The 23881-nt window shown below is 41.2% G+C and overlaps 1 protein-coding gene across 3 annotated transcripts in view; it reads left to right on the forward strand.

Annotated features, from left to right (window-relative positions):
- Positions 1-784: 784 nt before the first annotated feature.
- Positions 785-23881, forward strand: part of Lhfpl3 (LHFPL tetraspan subfamily member 3) — a 479319-nt gene continuing 456222 nt past the window's right edge. The window contains exon 1 of one of the 3 annotated variants that reach the window (XM_051152123.1): positions 785-1466. In XM_051152123.1, the coding sequence (XP_051008080.1) occupies positions 1034-1466 (433 nt within the window). In that variant the 5' untranslated portion in view covers positions 785-1033. The remainder of the gene's footprint in view (positions 1467-23881) is intronic. The other 2 variants (XM_051152122.1, XM_051152121.1) reach the window with 2 other exon arrangements.

Here is a 23881-nt window from a genome sequence, read left to right on the forward strand (position 1 = left end):
CTCTTTATCTTTAGCACACGCTAGCTGCCAGTGAGCATTTGTGTAATAAATGGAACACCCGCCAAACTATCCGATGTTGTCAAACAAACTCGAAAATTCTGTGAGGATCCCTTCTGTGCACGCAGGCCCCATCTATTGAAAGCTCCGAGGGAGAAAAATGGCTTGACTTAAAGCAAAGCACAGGGCTTCAATTGGCCATAGTTCATTTGGTTGCACCTTGGAAAAGCGAGACAAGAAACAAGCTTCTTAGAGATAGAAGAACACCCATCCAGCTGGACTTCTAAGTTATTGTGTGATAGACTTCAGGCCAACTTCTGTCTCCATCAGTCTACTAGAGGTCCCCTAAGAGTTAGCCAGGGGTAGCTCTGTGGTTTTGAAGTCTCTCTGGGGCACCGCATCTCTCTTCCTCCCTGGCCTGTACCTGCCATAGAGTGCTACCCTTTTTGGTCTCTGCAAAGATGCAGAGGTCAAAGCACGTTCCTGTGCAGTGATGAAAAGCTCTCAGAAGTCAGCCTTGTGGCCGGCAGCATACCCTCCAGGATCTAGGAAGTGCCTCTAGGATTCCTGTGGGCGAGCACTTAGATTTCCCCCAACTCCACCGCTGCTTCTCTGGCTTCTGTCTGACTCTTAAGGCGCTTCGTGGAGTCCATTGCGCCCCTGGGCACCAGCAGCACCCGCAGGAAAGGGGGTCAGAGGCGGGAAGAGGAGTGTGGGGGGCGTGAAGATTCGCCTTCTTCAGCAGCAGCAGCTGCAGCAGCGGGCAGAAGGGTGGAGGGTGCTGAGCAGGGCTGGAGCTGGGGCCAGGAGGGAGGGAAGAGGGGGGCGGGAGGCTGTGCTAGTCGAGCCAGAGGGGTGCTCCGCGCTCCCCGCCCTCCTTCCGGGAGCGAGGATGCAGACTGTAGAACTGGTGCTGCTGGGCTGAGGCGGAGGCAGGGGAATTGCAACGCGCGCGTGGCTCTGCGAGTGTGTCTCCTGCGCGCTGAGAGGCGGGGGGAGGCGGAGGACCGGGAGGCGGAGGAGGAGGAGGGGGAGAATGCCCGGAGCCGCCGCCGCCGCCGCCGCGATGCTCCCAGCTCAGGAGGCTGCCAAGCTGTACCACACCAACTATGTGCGGAACTCGCGGGCCATCGGTGTGCTGTGGGCCATCTTCACCATCTGCTTTGCCATCGTCAACGTGGTGTGCTTCATCCAGCCCTACTGGATCGGCGACGGCGTGGACACCCCGCAAGCCGGCTATTTCGGGCTCTTCCACTACTGCATCGGCAACGGCTTCTCCCGGGAGCTGACCTGCAGGGGAAGCTTCACGGACTTCTCCACGCTACCCTCGGGCGCCTTCAAAGCCGCCTCCTTCTTCATCGGCCTCTCCATGATGCTCATCATCGCCTGCATCGTTTGCTTTACCCTCTTCTTCTTCTGCAACACAGCCACCGTGTACAAGATCTGTGCTTGGATGCAGCTCACCTCCGGTGAGTACGCGCTCACCTCTGCTGAGGTTGGGGACCCGTGGATGTCTGAGCTTGGGAGGGGCTGGAGTGGGAGGGACCGCTTCCTGAGCTCTGCTGGTCGGGACAACTTAATCCTCTCTTGGGCTAAGGAGTGTGGAAGGAGGAACCCCTGGGTTCTTCAACCTTGGCGCTTGTGCTAGGTCCGCAGGCTTTTCCCGAACCTCCTAAAAGCTGGGGATGCCACCCAGAGGGACGCCCTGGTGGCTGACCAGTTATTGGGCAGAGTCCGCTCAGAATTGAAGATGGGGTAGGGGTGGGGGGGCGGAGACAGAGCGGTATATGTGTGTGTGTGTGTGTGTGTGTGTGTGTGTGTGTGTGTGTGTGTGTGTGTGTGTGTACATGCTCTGAGGGACTAGAGGAGACTAGTATAAGCGGTGAAAAGCGGATTTAGAGATGGTGTAGAAAGAGCACGCCAACCTGTTCTGCCCCTCCCTGGGATTATTTCTGTCTTTGCTTCAGGATGTGTGTGTGTGTGTGTGTGTGTGTGTGTGTGTGTGTGTGAAGGGGGCGTGTAAATTTGTTTTGGGCAACCATAAATATTTTATCATCCATCTGGTAATGAATAAATCCTATTTTTGCTAAAGCATTGCTACCCCTCCCCCGTTTTCTTAAAAAGAAAAAAAAAAAATGTCGCTTAGAGTATTCCTAGGCAGTTGCCCAGTGCCACACCTCCAGAGTCTCCTTGTCAGCCAAGGTCCTTCCATCTCATTTCTGTACAGACAGAAAGGTCTTGAGGGAACAGGAATTTTTCAAGCTCTCATTTTGGGGCAGTGGTGTCAGGACAGTGGGCAAAGGGAAAGCCAGTTTCCTTAGCGTTGGTGCCCACTCTATTCAGTATACGGCAGATTGTTGCCCGCTGAGGAACAATATGAAAGCCCCACCACCAGCAGCAGCGTCAAAGTTACTTTCAATCAAGAAGAACGAGGAGTGCATTTTCTGGTGGCTTTGAAGAGTCCTGAAGCAATCCCAGCTCTTACTGCACTTCAGTTGCCTTCCTTTCTGTCACCTCGCCTGCTTTCTCTTCTAAAGTCAAGGGTCCTTGGTTTCTTGACGCACTGGCTTGGAGGGATCTTGACTGTCTCCAACAGTTAAATATCTTTGTTCACGTTTTATTATTATCATTATTTAAGTGTCTTAGTTTTGATGTTTTGCTTATTCTATTTTTTTTTTTTTGAGGCTTCCAGGAGAGGCGGGATTTAATCACAGAGTCTATCAGCATGTCTAGGATGAGTAAATACTTAAAGATGCTGAGTTCACGTTATTTTTGTGGAACTCGGTCCCCCTGTGTGGCAGAAGCTGACCTCAAACTCCTGGTGCTCTTGCCTCAGCCTTCTAGTGCTAGGCAGTATTTGTGTATGTGGAAAGGGTCTTGCTCTTTTGGTTTCTTATAAAAAGAAGTGGCGCTTATGCAAGCCTAGTGAGAACTGGAGTGTTTGCTCTAGGTCTGTCTTGCTGGTTTTGATTTATCCTGAGAGTATGTGTGTGAAGGCAGGAGGAGCATGCTGTCATCCTCCTGAATGCAAATGAACTCATGTACCTTCTGTCACTTCCCCGCCCCCTGCAACTCGAACACGTTCCTTGCTTTGTGTCTTTTTACTCTCACTAATTTTACTGGTGTCAGGAGTAGAGTGAGTGAGGCTCACACCTCATGCTTCTTCATGACGCTCCCTCTGGTTTGACTTTGAGGAGAACAGGACAAGCAGGATGAGTGCGTTTCTCCAAAGGAAGTGACCCCACGGGGCTGATTGCAGTTCTTCTAAGTTAAATGACCTATTTAGACTGGTGATTAAAATTACATTTATTTTGCAAAGGTTTAAGGGTAGTCTGTGGGTATGTCTCCACAAACACACAAGTAAATATTTTATTTTGATGAGGTTTTTATAACTTAAAACTTAATGCTTAAATAAAAATAAAGAAAGAGAGTTAATTTTGGGGAAGACGATTACCTTTGGAGTTAGCATAAGCCTCGGACATTGTGGTGTAGCCTTTGCTTTTTCCTGTAGTAGATCAGACCAAACACAGTGAGCTCTGGAGCAGAATACACGCAACACAATGTCATGTATTCAGACACTTGATATATATGTACTATTTTGATTTCCATTCTGTTAAAGTGTGATAATGGTCTTGGTACTGTAGTATGTGTGAGGGCGTTTTCTTCATCCAGAGAATTAGAGAGCCCTATGTGCTGTATTTTAAAAAGCCTTTGGAATTTGTTAATTTCTTCTAGTTTCAGTTGTTAATTAGCTGTGTTAACAAAATGATGAATTATGACAGGAGATCAATTAAGAATCCAGTCAATTATATCCAGTCAATTATATTTGTGAAGAATGCTATATTTAACATGTTTTCTTTTTACATTTGTGGATGTAAGAAATATGACATAGTACATAATGTACTAAACATTTTCTGAAAGTGCTGAGCTTAGGATGTCCTCTTTTTAGTGCTCTTTGACATTACACAAACTTTTCATGTTTATAGTTTAACTAACTAGAATTATCTCAAGGGGAATTTTCTAAGTGTGAGAGGTGAGATTTAACATAGCATTTTATTATTGGATACCCTTTAACCTTAATCTGAAGCTGAATAACTAACTTGCATGTGTGGCTATCTAAGCATTTTAATGTAGCATCATAAATCAGGTGTAGCATGGAATTCCGTATGAGGTGATACATCAACATGATCAATGTAAACTGTTTTATAGCAATATATCAAGAACTTGTAAGGAGCCTGACACGGTGGCACAGCCTTTAATCCCAGCACTCAGGAGGCAGAGGCAGGTGGATCTCTGTGAGTTTGAGGCCAGCCTGGTCTACATGGTCAGTTCCAGGACACCCAGTGCTATGAAAAGAGACTCTGTCTCAAAACAGAGCAAAACAAAATACAACACCAAAACCAAACAAACCAATTGAAACAAAAAGATGAAGAAGAAGAAGAAGAAGAAGAAGAAGAAGAAGAAGAAGAAGAAGAAGAAGAGGAAGAAGAAGAAGAAGAAGAGAAGGAGGAGGAGGAAAGGGAAGAGGAAAAGGAAGAGGAAGAAGAGGAAGAGGGAGAAGGAGGAGGAGGAGATAGGAAAAGGAGGAATAAAAACAACGCTTTAATAGTTCTTGACAAGGAATTAGAAATATATGAAACTTATTGGACCTGGAAATAATATTACTAACCTGTCTGACCATGTGATGCACATATCAGCAACGTGAAAACCCTGTGCCTTTCTACATCCCTTTAGATTATTGTCAGTCAGAAGCTAGAGACTAGGAAGTGCAGAGGTAGAAATTAATATGTCATGCTTCCTTTGGGAGTAGCCCTAAATGTGAGCTATACCTAGTATAGAGACAGGGGGCATAAAATAATGCACAGATAAATAATGACAATCATAGAGGCAGCACTTTCCCACATCTTCAGACAGAAACGCTTTGAAAGGAAAAGAAAAACTTCTTTCCCTTTCGTGATTTCTGTAACACTGAAAGGGGATTCTCAAGCAAGATGATGAAGTCCCGTTTCTTCCTTAAGCGAACGTGAAAGGGAGCTTCACTCTCTATTCCCGCCTCTCTGAAAGTGTTTCAGTACAGTTTCCTTGCCCAGTAATAGCCACATCTTACAGAGATGCTTTGCGTGCCTGTTTCACTAACTGTAGACCTTATCTCAAATTGTTTCCAGAAACTTATGTGGCCAAGGCAATATTTTCTTTTTCATGAACTAATATATGGTAGAATTTAAGGCTTTGTCTCTGCTATAGACTTCTTTGTGTAAGACAGCTGACAAGGAAGTATTCACTTTTATCTGTGATGGGCGGGATCTCACCCTGGGTTGGATTTTCTTATTCAGGAGACAGGAGGACAGAAGAAGGTTTCACTTTGCCCAAGCCACAGCAGGCTCACCACTCTGAAGCATCACCACAGTGGCAAGGCTGTGTAGTGAGACCTAAGTGCTGGGCTGCTTGCTCAGTTCCTCTCAGCTTCTCCACCGTAGTTTCCTCAAAAAGTATTTTTAGCCAGATTACTTTCTTCACTTATTTTAAGTGCGACAGGAGTCACCAAGGGCCATTACTATCATCCGGAGACTATATAAGTGGAGCCTTTGCAGGGCTGTTTGACCCTTTATCATGACAACACCCTGTCCTTTTTCTATAGCTCTCACCAGCATTTGAAATTACAGGTTCTCATGTGTTTATTCCCCGTTTGTCTTCCCCAGAACATTGAAGGTCAGACCTCGCTTTTTTTCTTTATGTTATAGAGAAGTCAGAAACACACATGCATGTTGAGACTGAGAGGTACACGGTCCCAGGCTGGCTCTAGCACTTATTTTGTTAGCCGGGAGACTTCTTTCTACACTTCAGTTGCCCACCTGCAAATACTTGTTCCTGCTTTGAGAGACTGACGCAATTAAATGAACTAATGTATATAACCAGAATCTGGCTCATGGGAAAACCAAAGCAAAGGAAAGCAGCATGGTGTGACTGCTAGGAGTGGTTCATGTTGTCTCATCAAGGTGCATGGTATTATTTAAACAGCAATATTACATATTCAGTAGGTTTTTAAGTTAATTGATGAAGAGAAAAACAATTATTATATTGAAGAAAGAAGGTGGGAGCGTTAGATTCCTCACATGCTTCAGTGAGAAGAAAATAGCTGTGAGGGCTACACTATTCACTTTTCTCTGTGACCTCAGCAGCAAATTTATGGAAGGAATACCTTTCTCTTCTTTATTGGCCATGGTTGTGATTTGGTGGCCTGTTCTGTGATGAAATTTTCCCAAATGGAGGCTTCTCTGATGTTCACGTAATGACTTTTATTACAACACCAGGAAACAATAATATCTCAGTCTTCAACAGATTTTTTTTTCTTCTACCATTTAGTCTTTCATGAAGAAAAACAACAGTAAAAGCAACAGCAACAAATAACACTATTCTAAGTGGTGGTTTAATGCGAGAATCATAAGATTTGGCTGGCTTTGAAGAGTGGCAGAGGAGAGTGTATTTTCCAGGGTTTTGGGCTTCTTCATCCTGGATGTTGGTGCAGACTTGGGCTCCCAGGGAGCTTGAAGAGCCTGCTCAGATGTGGTGTGTGCAGGGCTTAGAAGGGGCTTTTCCCAAGAGGGGACAGACATGCTTGGCATTTTATCAAGTGCAAGCTCACTACTCAGGGCAATCAAAGGGCCTTGCTATTTGGCTGGAGATGAGCATCTTAAGGGAGAAGGCTCTTGCTTCAAGGAGAAGCTAATGCATCCTAAAGTCAGTGTCAGGAAATGTCCTCAAAGAAGCATTGGAAACAACCCTGCAGGTACGGAGGGAAGGATGTGTCCTGCAAGAGAGGGACATTTCCATTCCCTAGCAACTTATTCTGGTTATATTGCACATAATAAATACATACAATTTTATCTGTCAATTTAAAAATTAATACACAACAAAAGAACTTTTTATTCATCACTCCAAACAGGCAAGAAAATGATTTGAAATAATTTTAGAAACTGTTTCATTTTCTTATATGTAGTATGACAAGGAAAGTGACAATTGAATTGTTGTAAAATATATTAACGTAAGTGTCAAAACAAACAATTTTTATAACAGCAGGATTTTAAGTGAAGATCTGAGAAACATAACAGGTCCCATATAAGCCATATGACAGACATTCTGCTATGAGTTCCTCCATTCTTGGCACAAAGCTGCATATTAGCTTTTCTATAGTAAAAATACCAACAATCTGTTTATATATTCATAAGTAATTAATAAATAGAAGGAAAGCCCAACTGAGTGTTGAATAACAGAAGCACAGCATGAAAACACCTATTTAACAGTTGTTGCTTTAGAATGATGCTACAAGCCAGGAAAGAGTCCAGATAGGCAGATCAGCAGCCTAGGATGAGCATACCGCAGAAACCTCTCAAAGCAAAGCAAACTTAAATAAGCATAGAGCCTATGGCTAGGATTGTGCTACATGAGTCAGGCCACGTGTGTGAGGAGTGTGCTGTGAGCAGATGTGTGTGGAGGGAGAACTTTGGAACGCATTGGCGTGAGGCAGAGAATACTCCAGAAGAATTCTAATTGAAGGGTTTAATGGCATGATAACTAGAGCAGTCTTAAAGTGTAATTTCCATAATATAGTTGAACTTTGGGGGTCAGCACCAGCTTTAATTAATGTGAATTTTCCTTATCATAATGAGTCAACTGGAATTTTTATTTGATATGGGGAAAGACAGAAAGGCTGACCTTTACTCTTAATAACAACCGGCAGATATTAATGCTGACATAAAGGGACTGTCAGCATTATTCAGATACAAATGATAGACAAGCTATTTAATGACTTAAAGATAGTGCTGTTCTGAATGTCACTGAAGCATTTAGACAGTAAATAAAAACAACTCCAAACACCCCGGATGTTCATACAACTAATGTCATCACTGGACACAATTTGAAATCATGACTGTGCCTCTGTTCTGTTTTGTGCCTCTGGCTCAGGGATCTGACCATTCAAAATTTTCATCACCCTAGATGCCATCTCTATCATCTTTCTCATTCTCCGCCGCGCCCCCCCCCCCCCCCGCTAAGATAAAGTAGAAAACCGAGTGGCCTGCAAGAGGAAGGGCTTTTCCCCCCAACAGAGACACAAAGGCCGGCCTCTACCTAGAAGACTAGACAAGGCAGACATTCTTTTCTTTTAAAGATTTATTTCTATTAATGTGAATCATCACTCCTCGATGTGTGTGTGTGTGTGTGTGTGTGTGTGTATGTGTACATGTGAGTTGCGCACGCACATGTACACACACACACACACGCACACACACATGCATGCATGTGTGCTTGAGGCTGAGGAGACCAGAGAGGGCATCGAATACCCTGAAGCTGTAGTTGCAGGTGGTGGTAGGCTGCCTGCCATGAGTGCTGAAAACTGAACTCAGGTCCTCTGGAAGAGATGCAAGTGTTTGTAACCAATCTCTCTGGCACCGGAAGGCAGACTTTTCTAAAGGAGATTTGCTGGCCTTGCTTACTTCTGATTCGTCTTAGCCTACTGAAATCAGGCAGCAAAGGGGCTGCCTACAAATAAGTACAAAAGGAAGAAAGACCCTCGAGGCTGGTCTGGATGGTTGATTTCCTAAGTACGCATAATTGTGAGATCATGATCTACCAATGAAAGGGCTAGTCTTAGTGTCATCCATTTTTGCCTTGCATCAAAAAAAGAAAGAAAGAAAGAAAGAAAGAAAGAAAGAAAGAAAGAAAGAAATGTTCCTGACAGAGTTGCTCCTTGGTAGTGTGAAAGCTGTGAGCGTGAATGTAGTTGTTAAATCACAATCACAGTTACAGAGAACTTGGGCAATTACAGGGAGTAAAAGGAACCAAGAAAGTGGTCCCAGTGTTTGCATCCTGACTAGGTAACTTACTGGCTTGATGACTTTGGTTTGGCCATCTAGATATTTCTTCATTTTCTTGGCTTTATCTTTCTTTTGCCTATACAATTGTATAAGATTTTTATAAGACTATAAGAATATTTAACGGAGTCATAAACATTAAAATATATATTACCTGCTGCTCAGGTTTTGCTGTGCATTTACCAAGAAATCAAATGCTAGGAAAACTTCAAATGTAGGGTGAAATCAAAGCAGAGAGAAAAGGGAGAACAGCTCTAGCCTGACACGTGGGCAGGGAAGCATTGCTCTATAATCTAAGAGACCAAACAGAAACACGTATTGTGTCCTCAGGACTATTGAATTAATGCCTGTGAGAACTGGACCCTGAAGGAACCTTACAGTAAGCTTTGAAAAGCTTAGCTATCTTTGCTGTGGTGCTGTTGGTACTATCACTGAGCAGCTCAGAAGTGGAGGACTTTAGTATGCAGAGACAATTGCAATCACAGTGTGCCTCCTAGCAGGTGACAATTAAGTCAGAGATGTGATCAACTTACTGTGTTCTGAGGACTGAGAAAGAAAATGGTGGATACAGTGTATAGCATTATAAAAAGGCCATCATGACTCCTGTTCTGCATTTTACACATTGTTGGCAAAGCTTATTCAGTTAAGAGCTTAACTTTGTGTTGGCAAGTCTAGTCATTGCCATTTTATTTTCTGGAGTAACAACTCAAAAGGGGAGAAATGTCTTTTGCAAATAATTGTGAGTTCTTTCATAGCTTTGACTGGACAGACTTGAAAAAGGAAGCCGTATTTTAAAATTGTGTTTTTAACTGTTTAAAAAAATTTTTTAACTGTTCGTGACCTAAGCACTTGGGTCTTCATATTAAGCTCTTCCAAATGATAAATATTCTTCATTGTTACCAAAATTAAACTTTAATACTTCAATATCTAATAACATCATTTAATGGAACTATTTTGGAAGTAATAAATTTTTTTCTGTGCTATTTTCAGTGTACATAAATACATGAAAATTTTGGCTTCTCATTATTGTATCTATTTTCTAAGCAAAGAAGAAAATATAGCCAAATAAAGATTCAGTTATTCATAAACATTTCAATTCCTTGTGTTTATTTTGATTTTTAAAAGTAAGATAAACATTTTTTATTGGTGTCTCCATTTTAGTTTGGAAACCATCAGGTTACTGTAAAATGAGAATGTAAGTTTGCTATGACTACGTATCTGGCTGTGATTCAAAGAAGGGTTGAACAATGAACAAGTGACTATTCTGTGGTCCACATGGTGTCAAGATCCATTGTGTGGTGACCACCCAGAGCTACTGTTGACAGGAGACCTGATCGAGTAAGCACGCTCTATCAGATTTGGCTTCTGAGGACGCCACCTCACCTGAGCACAGCTGAGGTGTCTTATAGATAGCAGTGCAATGCCTGTTCTTTCCAACCGCCATGTTTGTAAAGGCTTTCCAGCGAGAGACACTTAAACAGGAGATGGGCCAGCATCCAACCCACACAAGTTGATGGAATGAGGACCCCTCTACTGACCACAGGACAGTCTCTAGAGGGAGCTCCAGCCCTGTCATCTCCTGTGTTTCAGAACTTTGCCTTTCACGGGGTTAAAGTTACTCTTGAGATAACACTTGGGAGAATGGAGCATGCAGAATGGCACATGAAAGCTGAGAAAGAAGAGAAAAGGATTAACCAGAAGGTGGGGAGTATTAGGGCAAGCTCCTTTACCTGCACAGCATGCCTGCTCCCCTTGGATACTCTTTTAGTTCCTTACATCAGTGTTACAATCCAGAGAAACCAGGTTCTATGGTTTATCCTAACTTTGAGTAAGCTTGAGATGTACTGTTGACTATCTTTTTAAAGGTATTATTGACAAAGCCTCCCCTCTTCAGGATATTTCAGCAAGTCACTGAAAATCAGCTAGTGAATTGAGAACTACACCGCTCTAGCCAGCCATTTGGTCTAGGTGGCCATAAGCTGTACACTATGTTTGGACCTCTGCAGTAACCTTGATCATGTTTTTGCAAACTTAAAAAATAGAGTTAGAAATTCCATTTATTAAGAAAAAATTGAGACTTTTAAATTATAAATAAATAGTTTTGATAACTCATAACATGGGTCTTAGCCATAAGCCAAAAGTAAACAAACAAACAAACAAACAAATAAATAAATATGCTTGCTTCAATAGAAAAAGAGCAAGTTCCCACTTTCTTCTCTGGATACCACTCAAAGAAATTCCATCCCATTTTCACTATCCCTTAACAGATCCTGAACATTGGTTCCTATTTAATCTCTTTGGGGACCTAGGCAAAAAATCATTAGATATAACTGCCAAGCCAAAACTCACTCTTTCTGCACAATATTGAGCTTTTATTTTCCATCTCATACTTGGAGAATATTCTAGTTAGTTTCTCTCAGAATCTTTCTCATTAGCCTTGATGCCCTACCACAGTGTCAGAGCCACTGGGAAGTATATACCTGAATGAACCAAATGGAAAGTCTGAAGCTAAATGATGCCCCAGCTGTACACAGCACACCAGCACAGTGGTAGGACCACTTAGACTTTTTTATTTTGGCAAAATTGAAAGTGTAGAACAGAGGGAGAAAGTCTGCAGTCAATGTAAGTTCATTTGACAAGGCCTGTGTCTTCCTCTGCCTATTAAATAATTGGATTTTAATGAAACGTCTCTAAAAAAAATCAACCTAAAGACTACAAGGGAGACGTTCAGTGCTGAAATTTAAATTGTGATAGATTTATTGAGGACATTGAATGAGGTTAACATACAGTTCTTCATTCCTATGCTGTGCTGTGCTGTGCTGTGCTGTGCTGTGCTATGCTATGCTATGCTATGCTATGAATATGAGCGGTTATTATATCTTGTATTTATTCCCCAAATGTATTAGTGATACTCATGTTTAGTGTAAGAAATATCACTTTTAGAAAATCAAGCTTGGATTTAACATCATGAGAGGGTCTTAAATTTTTTTGTACTTACGTTTTTTAGCTTACCCCTTACTTTTGTTTTAACACTTAACAAAATGAACTATTGCTTCAGTTCATCACCAAACGTTTTTTGTGTGTGCTTACACACACACACACACACACACACACACACACACAGCTCTTGATCATGTGTGTGTGTTAGCCTGTTTTTGTTTGTTTGTTTGTTTGTTTGTTTTGGGTTTTGGGAATTGTACTTAGGGCTTTATGTATGCTGCCAAGGGCTCTGCCACTAAACTGTGCTCCCAGGCTTTCATGTGTATATTTTGTTGTTGTTGGCTCTGTGTGAACAGTGGTGGTGCTTGGAATTAAAGTCCTTAATCCCTGCACACTAGGCCGGTGCTCCGCCACTGAGATATCTTGCCAGCCTTGTATGTGTAAGGAAGTGACCAATTGTCTACCTGGTAATCACTGCCTACTTTCCCCAGTTTTGTGTTAGCAAACTTTAAGATGTAGTTTTATTCCTAACACATGCATTAATAATTTTTAAGTGTATGTCTGTTTTTAAGGGAGATTATTTTAATATTTTACTCTTCATTTTGATATATGCCATAGATTTTTTACTATTAGCAATGACTATTTATTAAAGAACTTTTTATAATCCTTCATTGAATAGAAAATATGTATTTCATTGAATACATTTTCTGCTTTTAGTGAGATGATTATGTTACTTTAATTAATATGTCCTGATGAGATGAGCTATGACACTAGGTTTTCTAATGTTGAAGTAATCATGCCTTAAAAAATAACATTAACTTTACTGTATGAAACTCAGCCTCTAATGACTGGCTGTTTTTTAAAAAATGTCTCTCCAGGTAAAATTGCTCTTTCTCTGTGTTTGTCAAACCACTTTTATTTAGTGTGAGTGTCAAGGTTATGTAACACTTGCAGTTAAGCCTTCTTTCTCTTTTTCTTCTTTGAAGGACCTTGTGTGTAACCAGAACAATTTGTCCTTGAATGTTTTAATACAGTTTTCACAAAGCAACCTGGGCTGCTATTTCTTTGTTGTGAGGTTTTAAACCACTTATAACAATTCTCCTGTTGCTACAGAATCATTCAGATTTTGAAATGTTCATCGTATACAGATGGATTTTTGTAAAATGTATCAATTTATTTACATTTTCAAATTTATCGCTATAAAGCTATTCACATTATAAGCATCATCATAATAAAGGCTAATTGTGTCTTGATTTTTTTCTTTTTTAATAATTTATTATAATTATGCACAGTGATGGTTTGCCTACATGTATGTCTTTTTAAGGGTGTTGGATCTTGGAATTAGAGAGTTGTGAGCCTCTACATGGGTACTGGGAATTGAACCCAGGTCTTTTTGAAAAGCAGTGAGTGCTCCCAACTGCTGAGCCACCTCCAGCCCCATGTTTTGATTTACTTTGGATCAACTTGTGCCAAGACTTGTTTGGTTTATCTCCTTGACAGAATCAATTTTAAAGTTGTTGTTTTCTCCATTGTGTTCTGATTTATGACAATAGTTTTGCTTTGGATTTCTTTCTCTTTTCTTGAATTTCCTTTGCATTTTGCTTCCTGTACTTTTTGAGACTTCCTTATTTTGTCACCAAAATGATTAACTTTGTTGATCCTTCAAATTTTTATTAGCGAAATAAAAATAAGTCCTTCTGCTTCCTCTTGTCATATTTTGAGGAGGACATCATTAGAAATGTCAGGGCTGGGGGCTGGTTCTACACCCATGAGGTCTCAACAGCAGGGCCACTTAAATGGGAACTCAACAAAGATGAAACCAACAGGCTGGTTAATATGGAAAGGGAAATCTCACACAGTCCCAGCCCTGGACAAAAAACTACAGGCCAACTGAGGAATGCTGAGAGCAGAAGAAAATGTTTCTGCAAAGAGAAGCCTCCAATATCAGTGCTTAGCCCTGAAATCACATAGGCACATAAATAAGATGATATAGACTGAAATTTTAGAAACTGAAGAAGTCAAGAATTTGAGTACTTGTGGAGGCTTGAGGGGTAAAGGGAAAAATGATGCCATTATATTTTAACTTCAAAATATAAAAACAATTAAACTTATGTGCATGGGTGTTCTGTCAGTATGTGCCTGGACACCATGTGTGTGCTTGGTTCCCACTGAAGCTAGAAAAGGGTGTCAGACCCTCTGGGACTGGAGTTACAGAGGCCTGTGAGCTGCCTGGCAGATGCTGGCAATTGAACCCAGATCCTCGGAAGCACAGAGAGTTCTGTAAACTGCTGAGTCATCGTTCCAGTCCCTAAATGTTTTGATTAGGCATTATCTGTAATTATTTCAAGCAGAGCATAAAGCAAAAATGGTGTTCATAAAAACACGATTGTTTTCATAAAAACATTCATAAATACTTTAATAGTATGATTTACATAAACTATGTTTTCTATTAAATGTATGTTCACTACATTTAGCAGTGAATATATTCTATTTTTATGCTGTACATAGTAGAAACAATAGATATTTTTACAGAGTGATACGTGAGGGCTCCCAAATATCGTTCTATTTATGTGCTTCCAGTTGTAATATACTTTTCTATGATAAGAAAAATATATGACAGTCTTGACCATTAATAGTAATTTATTAAGTTAATGTCAGCTTTAATGCTCAGTTACCTCTCTAGATTAAAAAAAATTTTTCTCTTTTTATTACTTATAATCTGTCACATTAAAAAATAAAATTTGAATGTTTTCACCTAGAAACTTGGGAGGACATCTGGTCAACCTGCTTCCCCAAATATAAGCCCGTTGCCTTGTACTTAGCTGAAGTGATATGTCTGCAAAAACTTCAAACACTGGGATACAGCTCACTGTTTGTGCCACTGCTGAAAGGGCAGAGGATGGGAGACATGGGGTGATGCATGCAAACTAATTATAATATCTGAAGTGACTACTCAGAAACACAAACCCTGCACGGTCAATAAGCGTCATCCTTTTCTAAGATAAACTGTGTTTCCAGTGACATATGGTATGTGGTAGATTTCTTTTAGTTTACTTTAAAAAATTCTCAAATGATATTAGAGAAAAACTGTACCTGAGTAATGAGTCCTTTTATTCATTTATTTATCTTCCCCTTTTGTATGCATTATTAGGAAAGGTGGGAAGATAAAAACACTTTCTAATCTTGATGATCTTTTTGTGTTTAGTGTTTTTTTTCTCCTATTGTAAAGAACTCTGCTTCACTGTAGGCTTAGATTTTTCAAAACCTACTTTATTTAGGGTTCATAAACATTTCAACTTGACTTCTAACCCACTGTCCTGAGGAAGGGGAGAAACAGTGTTAAAAGGAAAGAGGGGTTGTGGCGCTATTTAGATGTAGTTCCTTGAGCCAGTCCCACTCTGTGTTGTCAGGAGGCCAGCAGTCCAGTCCAATAGCCAGCACCAAACAGTAACTCGAATTCGTAACAGTAGCACGATCCAGCAGAAACAGCAAGGCTTCCGCCGAGTCAGCATAAGTCAACAGAAGCGGCCAGAAGCAGCCGAAGCACCACGAGAATTTCTCTGGAACATTTCTCTCTGCGAAACAAAGGCCAGTGAAGACCAGGGAAGCGTTGCAGGGTGACATAGCAATGAAAAGACACCATCCCACTCTCTGTCACATGCCCTCTCACAAGACCTCTTCCAGAAAAAACATCACATGACACAATTGAGTCTTCAAAGAAACCAGAAACTTCCTCTTCACTTTATTGAGAAAAAGCGTGGATGCGGCTGTGCATGCTAGATAAGCACATGAACTCTGGTTTCCGTGGTGACCGCGTCATGTGTGAAGCCGTTGCCTAACTTTGGAGCACTAGCTAGCAGTATCCCCATCACCACTGTCTCCATCATCGCCATCCTTCTAGGGAGGCGGTCCCAGAACAATGTGATGAATAAAGGATCTGCTGCTAGTCTGCCATTCCATACAAACGCTAGGTGACCTCAATGTTTCCTTTCATTTTTAATCTTGACAAGGATTTGTGTGCACTCTGGATATATCCATTTAATGATTCTTCTGTACTTTTTAAAAGTTGAGCGAGGCCATTCCTTTCCATCCTAGCCTTTTTTGGGGATCTGTCGGTAGGAAGCAGAAAACAGGAAGTTGTGAACAACCCTGGGGTGGTCTCCTTTTGGTCTTCTTTTGGAATTAGAGAACCCACCGGGGCTCAGACAGGAAGTGTAGTAGTCAGCAGCTGCAGCTCCTTCTAATGTTTATATTCTGCTTCCCAAAGAGGGAATTTGCTGAGTGTGGAACAGGACATTGTAACATTTAACAGCCAAGGACTCTTGCTTTTCAAAGTTTGCCATATCCTTCCATGTGTGGAACGTGACACCACCCAAAGCTCTCTCCAATGTACTGCTCTAAAGACAGGGTCTCAGTTCTGCTTAGAGACAAGGTCAACCTAGTGGATTATCCCACGGACTCTGTGCAAGAGGCCTTAGCATGTTTGGAGTAAGGAAACTCTGTTTGAGAAAATAAGTCCTGTTTTCTTATCACATCTTCCGTGTGTGTGTGTGTGTGTGTGTGTGTGTGTGTGTGTGTGTGTGTGTGTGTGTGTGTGTGTACACAGTGGCAGCAAGCATGTGGAAGTCTGAGGACCACTTGCAGGAGTTGGCTCATTCCTTCCATCCTGTGAGTCCCAAGGATCAAACTCAGGTTGCCTGGCTTGGCAGCAAATGCTTGGCCCACTGAGGCATCTTGCAGGCTCGAAATTCCTAATTTAATTTAGTGTTTCTAAATTACGAACCAGGAATCAATCTCAGTTATGTTTTTAATATCTTGTGTATATGAATATGGGATGCTGTGTATGCTAAATCACCTTAAGCAGAAGACAAAAGTGCACTGGAAATAGGTATTTTGTTGAAATCAGATATGTATGTCCTGTGGTTTATAAGTTTGACCTTAATATATAAAATCATTATAGAACCAAAGTAAACGGTAGTACAGTTGAGTATAAACCTTGTTAAATAGAGTACTTTCCAGGAGAGATTCTTCAAGGCAGCTGCCATAACATTAGAGAGCTAAGACATGTGAGAAGATCTATAGGACCAAAGCAAAAGACAAAAAGGGCACAGAGTGTACAGTTTAAGGCACGAAACAGACGGACTAACGTGTGACAGAAGCGACAGAACCACTGAGCAATCCTCACTGTCACTGCTGCACTTGCAGACACTTACATAATGGCTGCAGGAGAAGGGCTGGCCAAGTGCAGCGCAGCCAGGGCCAAAGAACCATTAACTTCCCACCCGCCTCGTCCATCCTCTCTTCTCCCCCTTTCCTCTTTTTCCTTCTTCCTCCTTCTGCCATTTCTCCTTCCTCCTCCTCTTCTTTTTTTTTTCTTCTGCCCTTCCTCTTCCTCTTCCCTTGCTTGCTGTTTTAAATATGGCTTGAAGTTCAAAATCTCATGGAAGATAAAACTAAGACTGAATGCAAAAGCAAAGTTTATAAATGAAAGAGGAAGATCCTGTATCAGTAGGGAAAGAACTTCCTGCTCAGAAGCTAACAAAAATATGGTACAAAGTCATAGAAAAATTTCAAGGAACCTTCAAAATATAATAACCTTAGTTTTTTGCTTTTGGAATAGCAATAAAGTACAGCCATAGAGATACTTTACACTCATTTTTTTCTCCCATATCATTTGCCTTTTTTCACTGTTGTGAATTTTTTAAACAAAATTCAATTTATAGATAAAAACGTATAGCATTTTGGGCATACTCTTTTCAATTATATTTTATTTTATGTGTGTGAGTGTTTTGCCTTTGTGTATGTCTGTGTAACCCAGGAGGCCAGACAGGGGGGGTTGATTCCCTGGAACTAGATTTGAAGGTGCTTATGAGCCTCCATGCTGATGATGAGAGTTGAACCCAGGTCCTCTGGGACAAGCAGCCAATACTCTTAACCACTAAGCATCTCCAGGAGCCATCTCTCCTACCCTCTCAGAGCATTTTAAAAGCGTATATTGAAAGTGACCGAAAGATGTGGGGAAATAAATTCTCTGTATAAAGCCTGACATACAGCGAGCCCTCGTGTGATACCACACAAGCTGTATTGATAGCTTCTTTGAAGATATACCCATTTTTTAAAAATTTGAAATGATTTTTTGTGATATTTAGTCACTGTAATGCCTTCTTTTTCATCAAAAAGTAGCATTATAGCCAACTCAAGTTCCAACCTGTTGGCATAGCTTCCTAAATTTTCCTATATTTACTCTTATCTTCAAACTTTATCACATATAATTTTACCCTTTGGTGGTGCTTATGTTTCTGTATGCTACATTATAATGTTTGATTGGCATTACTGTCATGTCTGAGTAAGGAATTAATGTTACTGCAAATGAGCTCCATTTACCCTCCATAGTACTATTACTGAGGGTTCATGTTATACAGTTACCCTAGGGCTTTACATATTATCTCATTCATTTCTACCATCAATATGATGAGGTGCTGTTATTATTTCCATTTCATTTGAAAAGAAATACAGGCATAGAGAAATTAAGACATTTTGCTCAGGATCACACAGCTAGATTGTGCTGTCCCATACATTGTCATTCAGAATATGTGGCTGCTTTAAATTAAGTCCAAATGAAATTAAAAACTCAGTTTTTAAATTGCCCTACCCACATTTCAAATCCTCCATTGGTTCATGTGGCTGACACTGGATGGGATAAAGCAGAATGTCTCTGTCTTTTCAGAAATTTCCATTGCACACAATTGTAAGATAAACAATGGCGCCAGGCTTGAGTCCATATCCTGAGCTGTTCCAGAGTTCAGACATGGAGTGCTTTTTTCTCTTTTTCTGACAATTGAGGTATTTGTATAAAAAGTGTATGGATTCATGTTAGCCCACAGGAAAAATGACAGGAGGTTGCATGGGAAGTGAGTGGGAACTGTTTTCTTTCAGTTGACAACTGTTCATTTAGTGATGCTCTCCTAAATGCTGCTGATACGGGAGTCAACAAACAGAATGCAATCTCTGAACTCATGGAGCTTTGCTGTTACCTATGTTAGACGAACACAGTCAAATCACCAACAGTGCCCTCTATCACGGAGTGACATACACCACAGACAAAGACAGGCTGAGTAAGTGTTGTGACAGGAAGTTCTGATACAAAGGTCTCCTTTTAGAGACACAATTTAAAGAAGACACTGAAGAGAAAGCACGTAGATGTTAAAGAGTCTCAGTACACACAATGGGCTTACAGAACATGGACTCAGGAAACAGAGGCCAGTGAATTCAGTACCACAAAATGGCGGTCATGCGAAGGACTTCCTCTTCTTCCTGATTGGCATACATCTCTGCTTAGGCTTCCTCCCTCTTCCTTGGTCTAGCATCTCTTTTTAATTCCACGACCTAATCTACCTTCATTTGCACCTTGAAGCCATTTTACTTCATCAATAAATATAAGTTTTGTAGTTTTCCAGCTTGGTAACACACAGCAAACCTTAACTCTTTCTCTGACTAAGCTTGACTTGAGATTGCAGGATCATCTCTGTTTGACAGTCTCTGTGTTCTTAAGGCCCCACCCAACAAACAACTACAAGCCTATCAGATCAGAGGTCACTACACACAAGGAGATGCTGACAAGATTACTTTTAGAAAAAAAATGAGATGAAAATAAACCACCACACTAGTTAAAAACAACCTGTGGAATTTAGTTTTTGGTTGTGAGTACTTGGATAAAACCAAGAATCCTAAGCCTTGGAGCAAAGTTATATTTTTCAACATGACAATATGTTTCAATATGACAAAAAAATTTCAGTATGACAATACATTGACATATCACAAAGGTAAACTCACCTCTTCATTTGCTAAGAATTGGGAAAGATTGGAGTCATTGGGAAGCCTTTGGAACTCTATGAGTGTGTACTTGTTTCCTGGCCATCACTGTTGGGTCTGTATCACCTTAGGTCCAAGTCTGTGCTTCTGTCTCTATTATGAGATAGTTCAAGAAGATTACCATTGACACCCTTCTACTTATCACAGAAAGGAGAAAAATACATTAATACATGCATATTATCACACTGATATTCCAACTATTTTACAAATAAAGTACTTTTGCAATAAGTTTTTTTTTTTTTTTTGGAATAGAATGTGTATATGATAAGAAGTCCAGAATTATTAGCTTTTTGTCATTTTTACATTCAACTCGCTAATCTTTTCTCTGCTTCATTGAAGCAGGTCTTTCCTAAACACACCATACTCTACCCATATTTCTCTCTTCTCTAGCCCCACCTCTATATCCTGTACAGCTCAAATACAGCACATGTCTCCTTTGCTACACACAGCTTTTCCTGACACTCCTAATCCACTCTGCAAGCTGGAGTTCCCAGCATACACACCTCTGACCCCGCCCCGTCCCCCCCAAAAAAAACCACCTTAAAATATTACACTAGGCATGTTGAGCTTTCCTCCTTTTACCACAAGCATTTTGTACTCCAAAGAAAGGGACTCAGGGCACAGGACAGCCAGCCTCTTTCTCCAGGGGGTTGGGGTCTCTCCATCCTCTCCCCTCAGTTTAGGACAGATTTGGTGGACTCGAGCCTCAAGTCTTAAGCCAAGCATTTTTGGGTCCAGTAAGTATGGGATCCAGGTAGATTCAGCTGTGTGCTTTTGGCTTCTCTACCCGTAACAGCGAGGGCTTCCCAGTTCCACTTAAAAGCAGCCCAGAAAAAAAAAACCCACAGTTGGCAACTAAGCATGACTGAGTTTCCAAGTGCACTGGACAAGTGCCTGCTTTCAGTGGGGGAGCCTGTGCCGACTACCCAGAAAGGCGATTTTTCCTCTGCAGGCCTGGATGGCTCACAGGAGCTCCAAGGGAGTTGAAATTCACTGAGTTTTGTTTGCACTACATTTGCGAGGGAGCATTAAATTCCCTAAATGCTCATGAAACCAAGCATTTTGTCCAATTTATATTCTTTTTTTTTTTTTCTTTTAAACAGCACACTATGGGCTAGCCTATGACTTGTAAGAAATTTAGCAGCCAATGAACCATGTGTCCGCATCTCAAAACCACCTGTCTTCCTAAGCAGGTGCACAGAACAGAGGTCACACAGGTGCCCCATGCAGCTAAGCTGTGAGGTCAGGTGAGATTGAGACTGGGGATGCTGTGTGTGAGAGCTCAGCACTTCCTGAAAGTCTTGATGTTCCGTGTTGTTCACATTGCTTCTTTTGCTTATGTTTCTTTAGGCCTTGAGGGCGCAGGTTTGTGTTTTTGAAAGATGATAACCCATACGTTTGTATGTTAATAAAGATGTCAGGCTCCGGGTGCAAGGAGTGCTTGCTGAGTTAGAGTGAGATAAAGGAAAGTCTGAACTGTGGGGCCTTATCTCTTCATCAGTGCTCTTAACGGAATTAAACAAGTGATAACCTTCAGTGCTTAACAGGGCAATGTGTCAGCAAGTCTGCGTCCTCTCCAGGTGAGCCGTCTTGTTTAGGAAACCCTGGCCTACGCTAGCACGATGCTGGCTGCTTTATACACAGCACCTTCGTTCTTTGCATATCTTCAATGTCATTTTGCTATTTGTTGATAATATAACTGAAGCACACAGGAATCCTGCGACTTCTTCAGAGCCATCTGCCTGGTAAGCAGAAAGGCAAGCCCGATCTTTTGTGTCTTATGACTTTTTTCATATTAGTCCCCTTTACCCTGATTTGTTCATTCTTAGTTTCATTACTTCCTCATTGACTGACAGAGCATGTGAAAGGCTGTGTGCGTCCTCTTGTGTTTGTGTAAATTTTTCTTTTAAGATTCTTTTAAAGTTAATTTTATGCACTTTAATTAAAGTATAATTACATTACTCCTCCTTCTTTTCCTCCCAACAGCCTCTCCCACACCCTATCCCCCTTACTCTCAAACTGATAAACTCTCTTCCTCTCATTATTACTGTTACATATATATTTTTTTATTTTCCTAAATGATGTTATGTGATTATTTTTTTTCATTTTGCTCTTCATTCATTTTGAAAATGTGTCGCACAGCACTAGGTTTTGAAGATCCACTCATGTGGATTACGCATCCTAGTGTGTCATTGCTGTCAGCGACACGGCACTCCAGGATTGCATCTGCCCTGCTCATCTATTCGTTGCCTATGGGTGCCTGGGGATCTCGGCCACACCCTGGAACACACATCTTGTGCACGTTCCTTGATGAGCTTGTGTGGAGCTCTTTGGAAGTGCTGCCAGGCAGGGCACGAATAGTCAAACACAGACTGTGTCAGATCACTTCCTGCTGCACAGCGTTGCTGCTCAGGGTACACATGGAACAACAAAGCAGCGATGCGCTCGCGTTCTGTTTCCCATAGGGGCCCGCAGAACTTTTGCTCTTCTAGTTTTGGCCAGTCTGATTTGAAAATTTTCGTTTCTTTGAATTATTATTGCATTTACCTAACTTTTGGGTGGTTTTAAAAGCAATCTCTTCATATGCTTGTTAATTATGCCTCTGTGGCTACCCTACGCTGCAGTTCAAAGGATGGAGTCCATTAACTAGAGCCCTTCCTATGTTTCTGTCAACCAAAATATAGGTCATATTGTATACATTCAAATTTTCTAGTGTTTACATTAAAGAGCAAAGAAATAAGTGAAATTAATTTCAATAATATATGAAAAATAATATATTAAATTAAATATCATATTACTTGATTTAATATATCATAGAGTTACCAATGTGAGTCTTATATCCTCCTTTGAACTATCTTTAAAATCCTGGGTATGTTTAGCATGATCACATTAACTACTTTTCTCTTGCTCTGATAGAGCTGCATGACCAGAAGCTTTTGGAAGGAAGAGCTTCCTTTGCTGTATGGTTGTAGAGGGAGGGTTGGAGTTGTAATGGGAAGGAAGACACGGCACGCTGTCAGGTGCTGGAAGTTAGTAATACAGTTCAACTGCATGTCGGAATCAGAGAGAGGAGAGCATGTGGGGGTCGGGGGAGGCTATCGAACAAAGCATGCCCCCAGCGACGTACCTGCTTCAGCTAGGCTGTGTCTCCTAAGGCTTCAGAGCATCCTCAGACGGCTTTCTGCACCTGGCTTGACTTCATTTGACACAATGATCTTCAGTTCCATCCACACAGCTGCAAATTACAGAGCATTCTGTCTGAGGATGAACACTATTTCGTTGCATGTCCGTGCTATGATTTTGTTATCCTTTCATCACTGATGGACAGTGGTTTGTCTTAGCTACTTTTCTATATCCATGATAAAACACCATGACCAAAAAAGCTTTGGATTTGAGACTCATGGTTCCAGGGGGTTAACCCATGACCATCATGGTAGGGAGCTCGGCACTGGTACAGTAGCTGAGAGCTTACATCTGATTCTCAAGCAAAAGGCACAGAGAGGGCTAACTGGCAGTGGTGTGGGTTTTTGAAACCTAAACTCATCCCCAGTGACACATTCCGTCCAACAAGGCCACACCTCCTAATCCTTCCCAAACAGTTCCACCCACTGGGAACTGAGCATTCAAATGTGTGGGGCCTTGGGCTGGGAGTGGAGGCATTCTCTTTCAGACCACTGCACCATGGTTGCTTGTTTTGTTGACTACTATGGCTATTGCTACAGTGACCATGGGAGTGCAGATATCTGACTTACTGATTTCATTTCCTTTGGATATCTACTTGGTAGTGAACTACTAGATCATATGGTAGTTACATTTTTACATTTCTAGGAACTTCTATACTGTTCTCTATAAAAAACAATAACAACTTATATTGCCTCTGACCATATAAAAGGGATCCATTTTTCTCCATGTTCTCAGCAGCAATCGTTACCTTTACTCTGTGGTAATAGCCATCCTGAGAGTCAGATATCTCATTTAGATTTGCAGTTATAGAGTCACTGGTGACACTGAATGATTTCCCACACAAATTTTGACCTTCTGTATATCTCCTTTTGAGACACATTTATTTAGAACTATTGCTCATTTTTGTATGTATATTTGCTCTGACTGTTTTTAGTTTTAAATTTTTCTAGATATTAATTCTTTGTCAGATTTGTGGTTGCAAGCATTTTCCCCCTATAAGTTGTGTTTACACTTTGTCT

Source organism: Acomys russatus, chromosome 10, assembly GCF_903995435.1.
Source record: "Acomys russatus chromosome 10, mAcoRus1.1, whole genome shotgun sequence".
In the NCBI taxonomy this organism is placed as follows: Eukaryota; Metazoa; Chordata; class Mammalia; order Rodentia; family Muridae; genus Acomys; species Acomys russatus.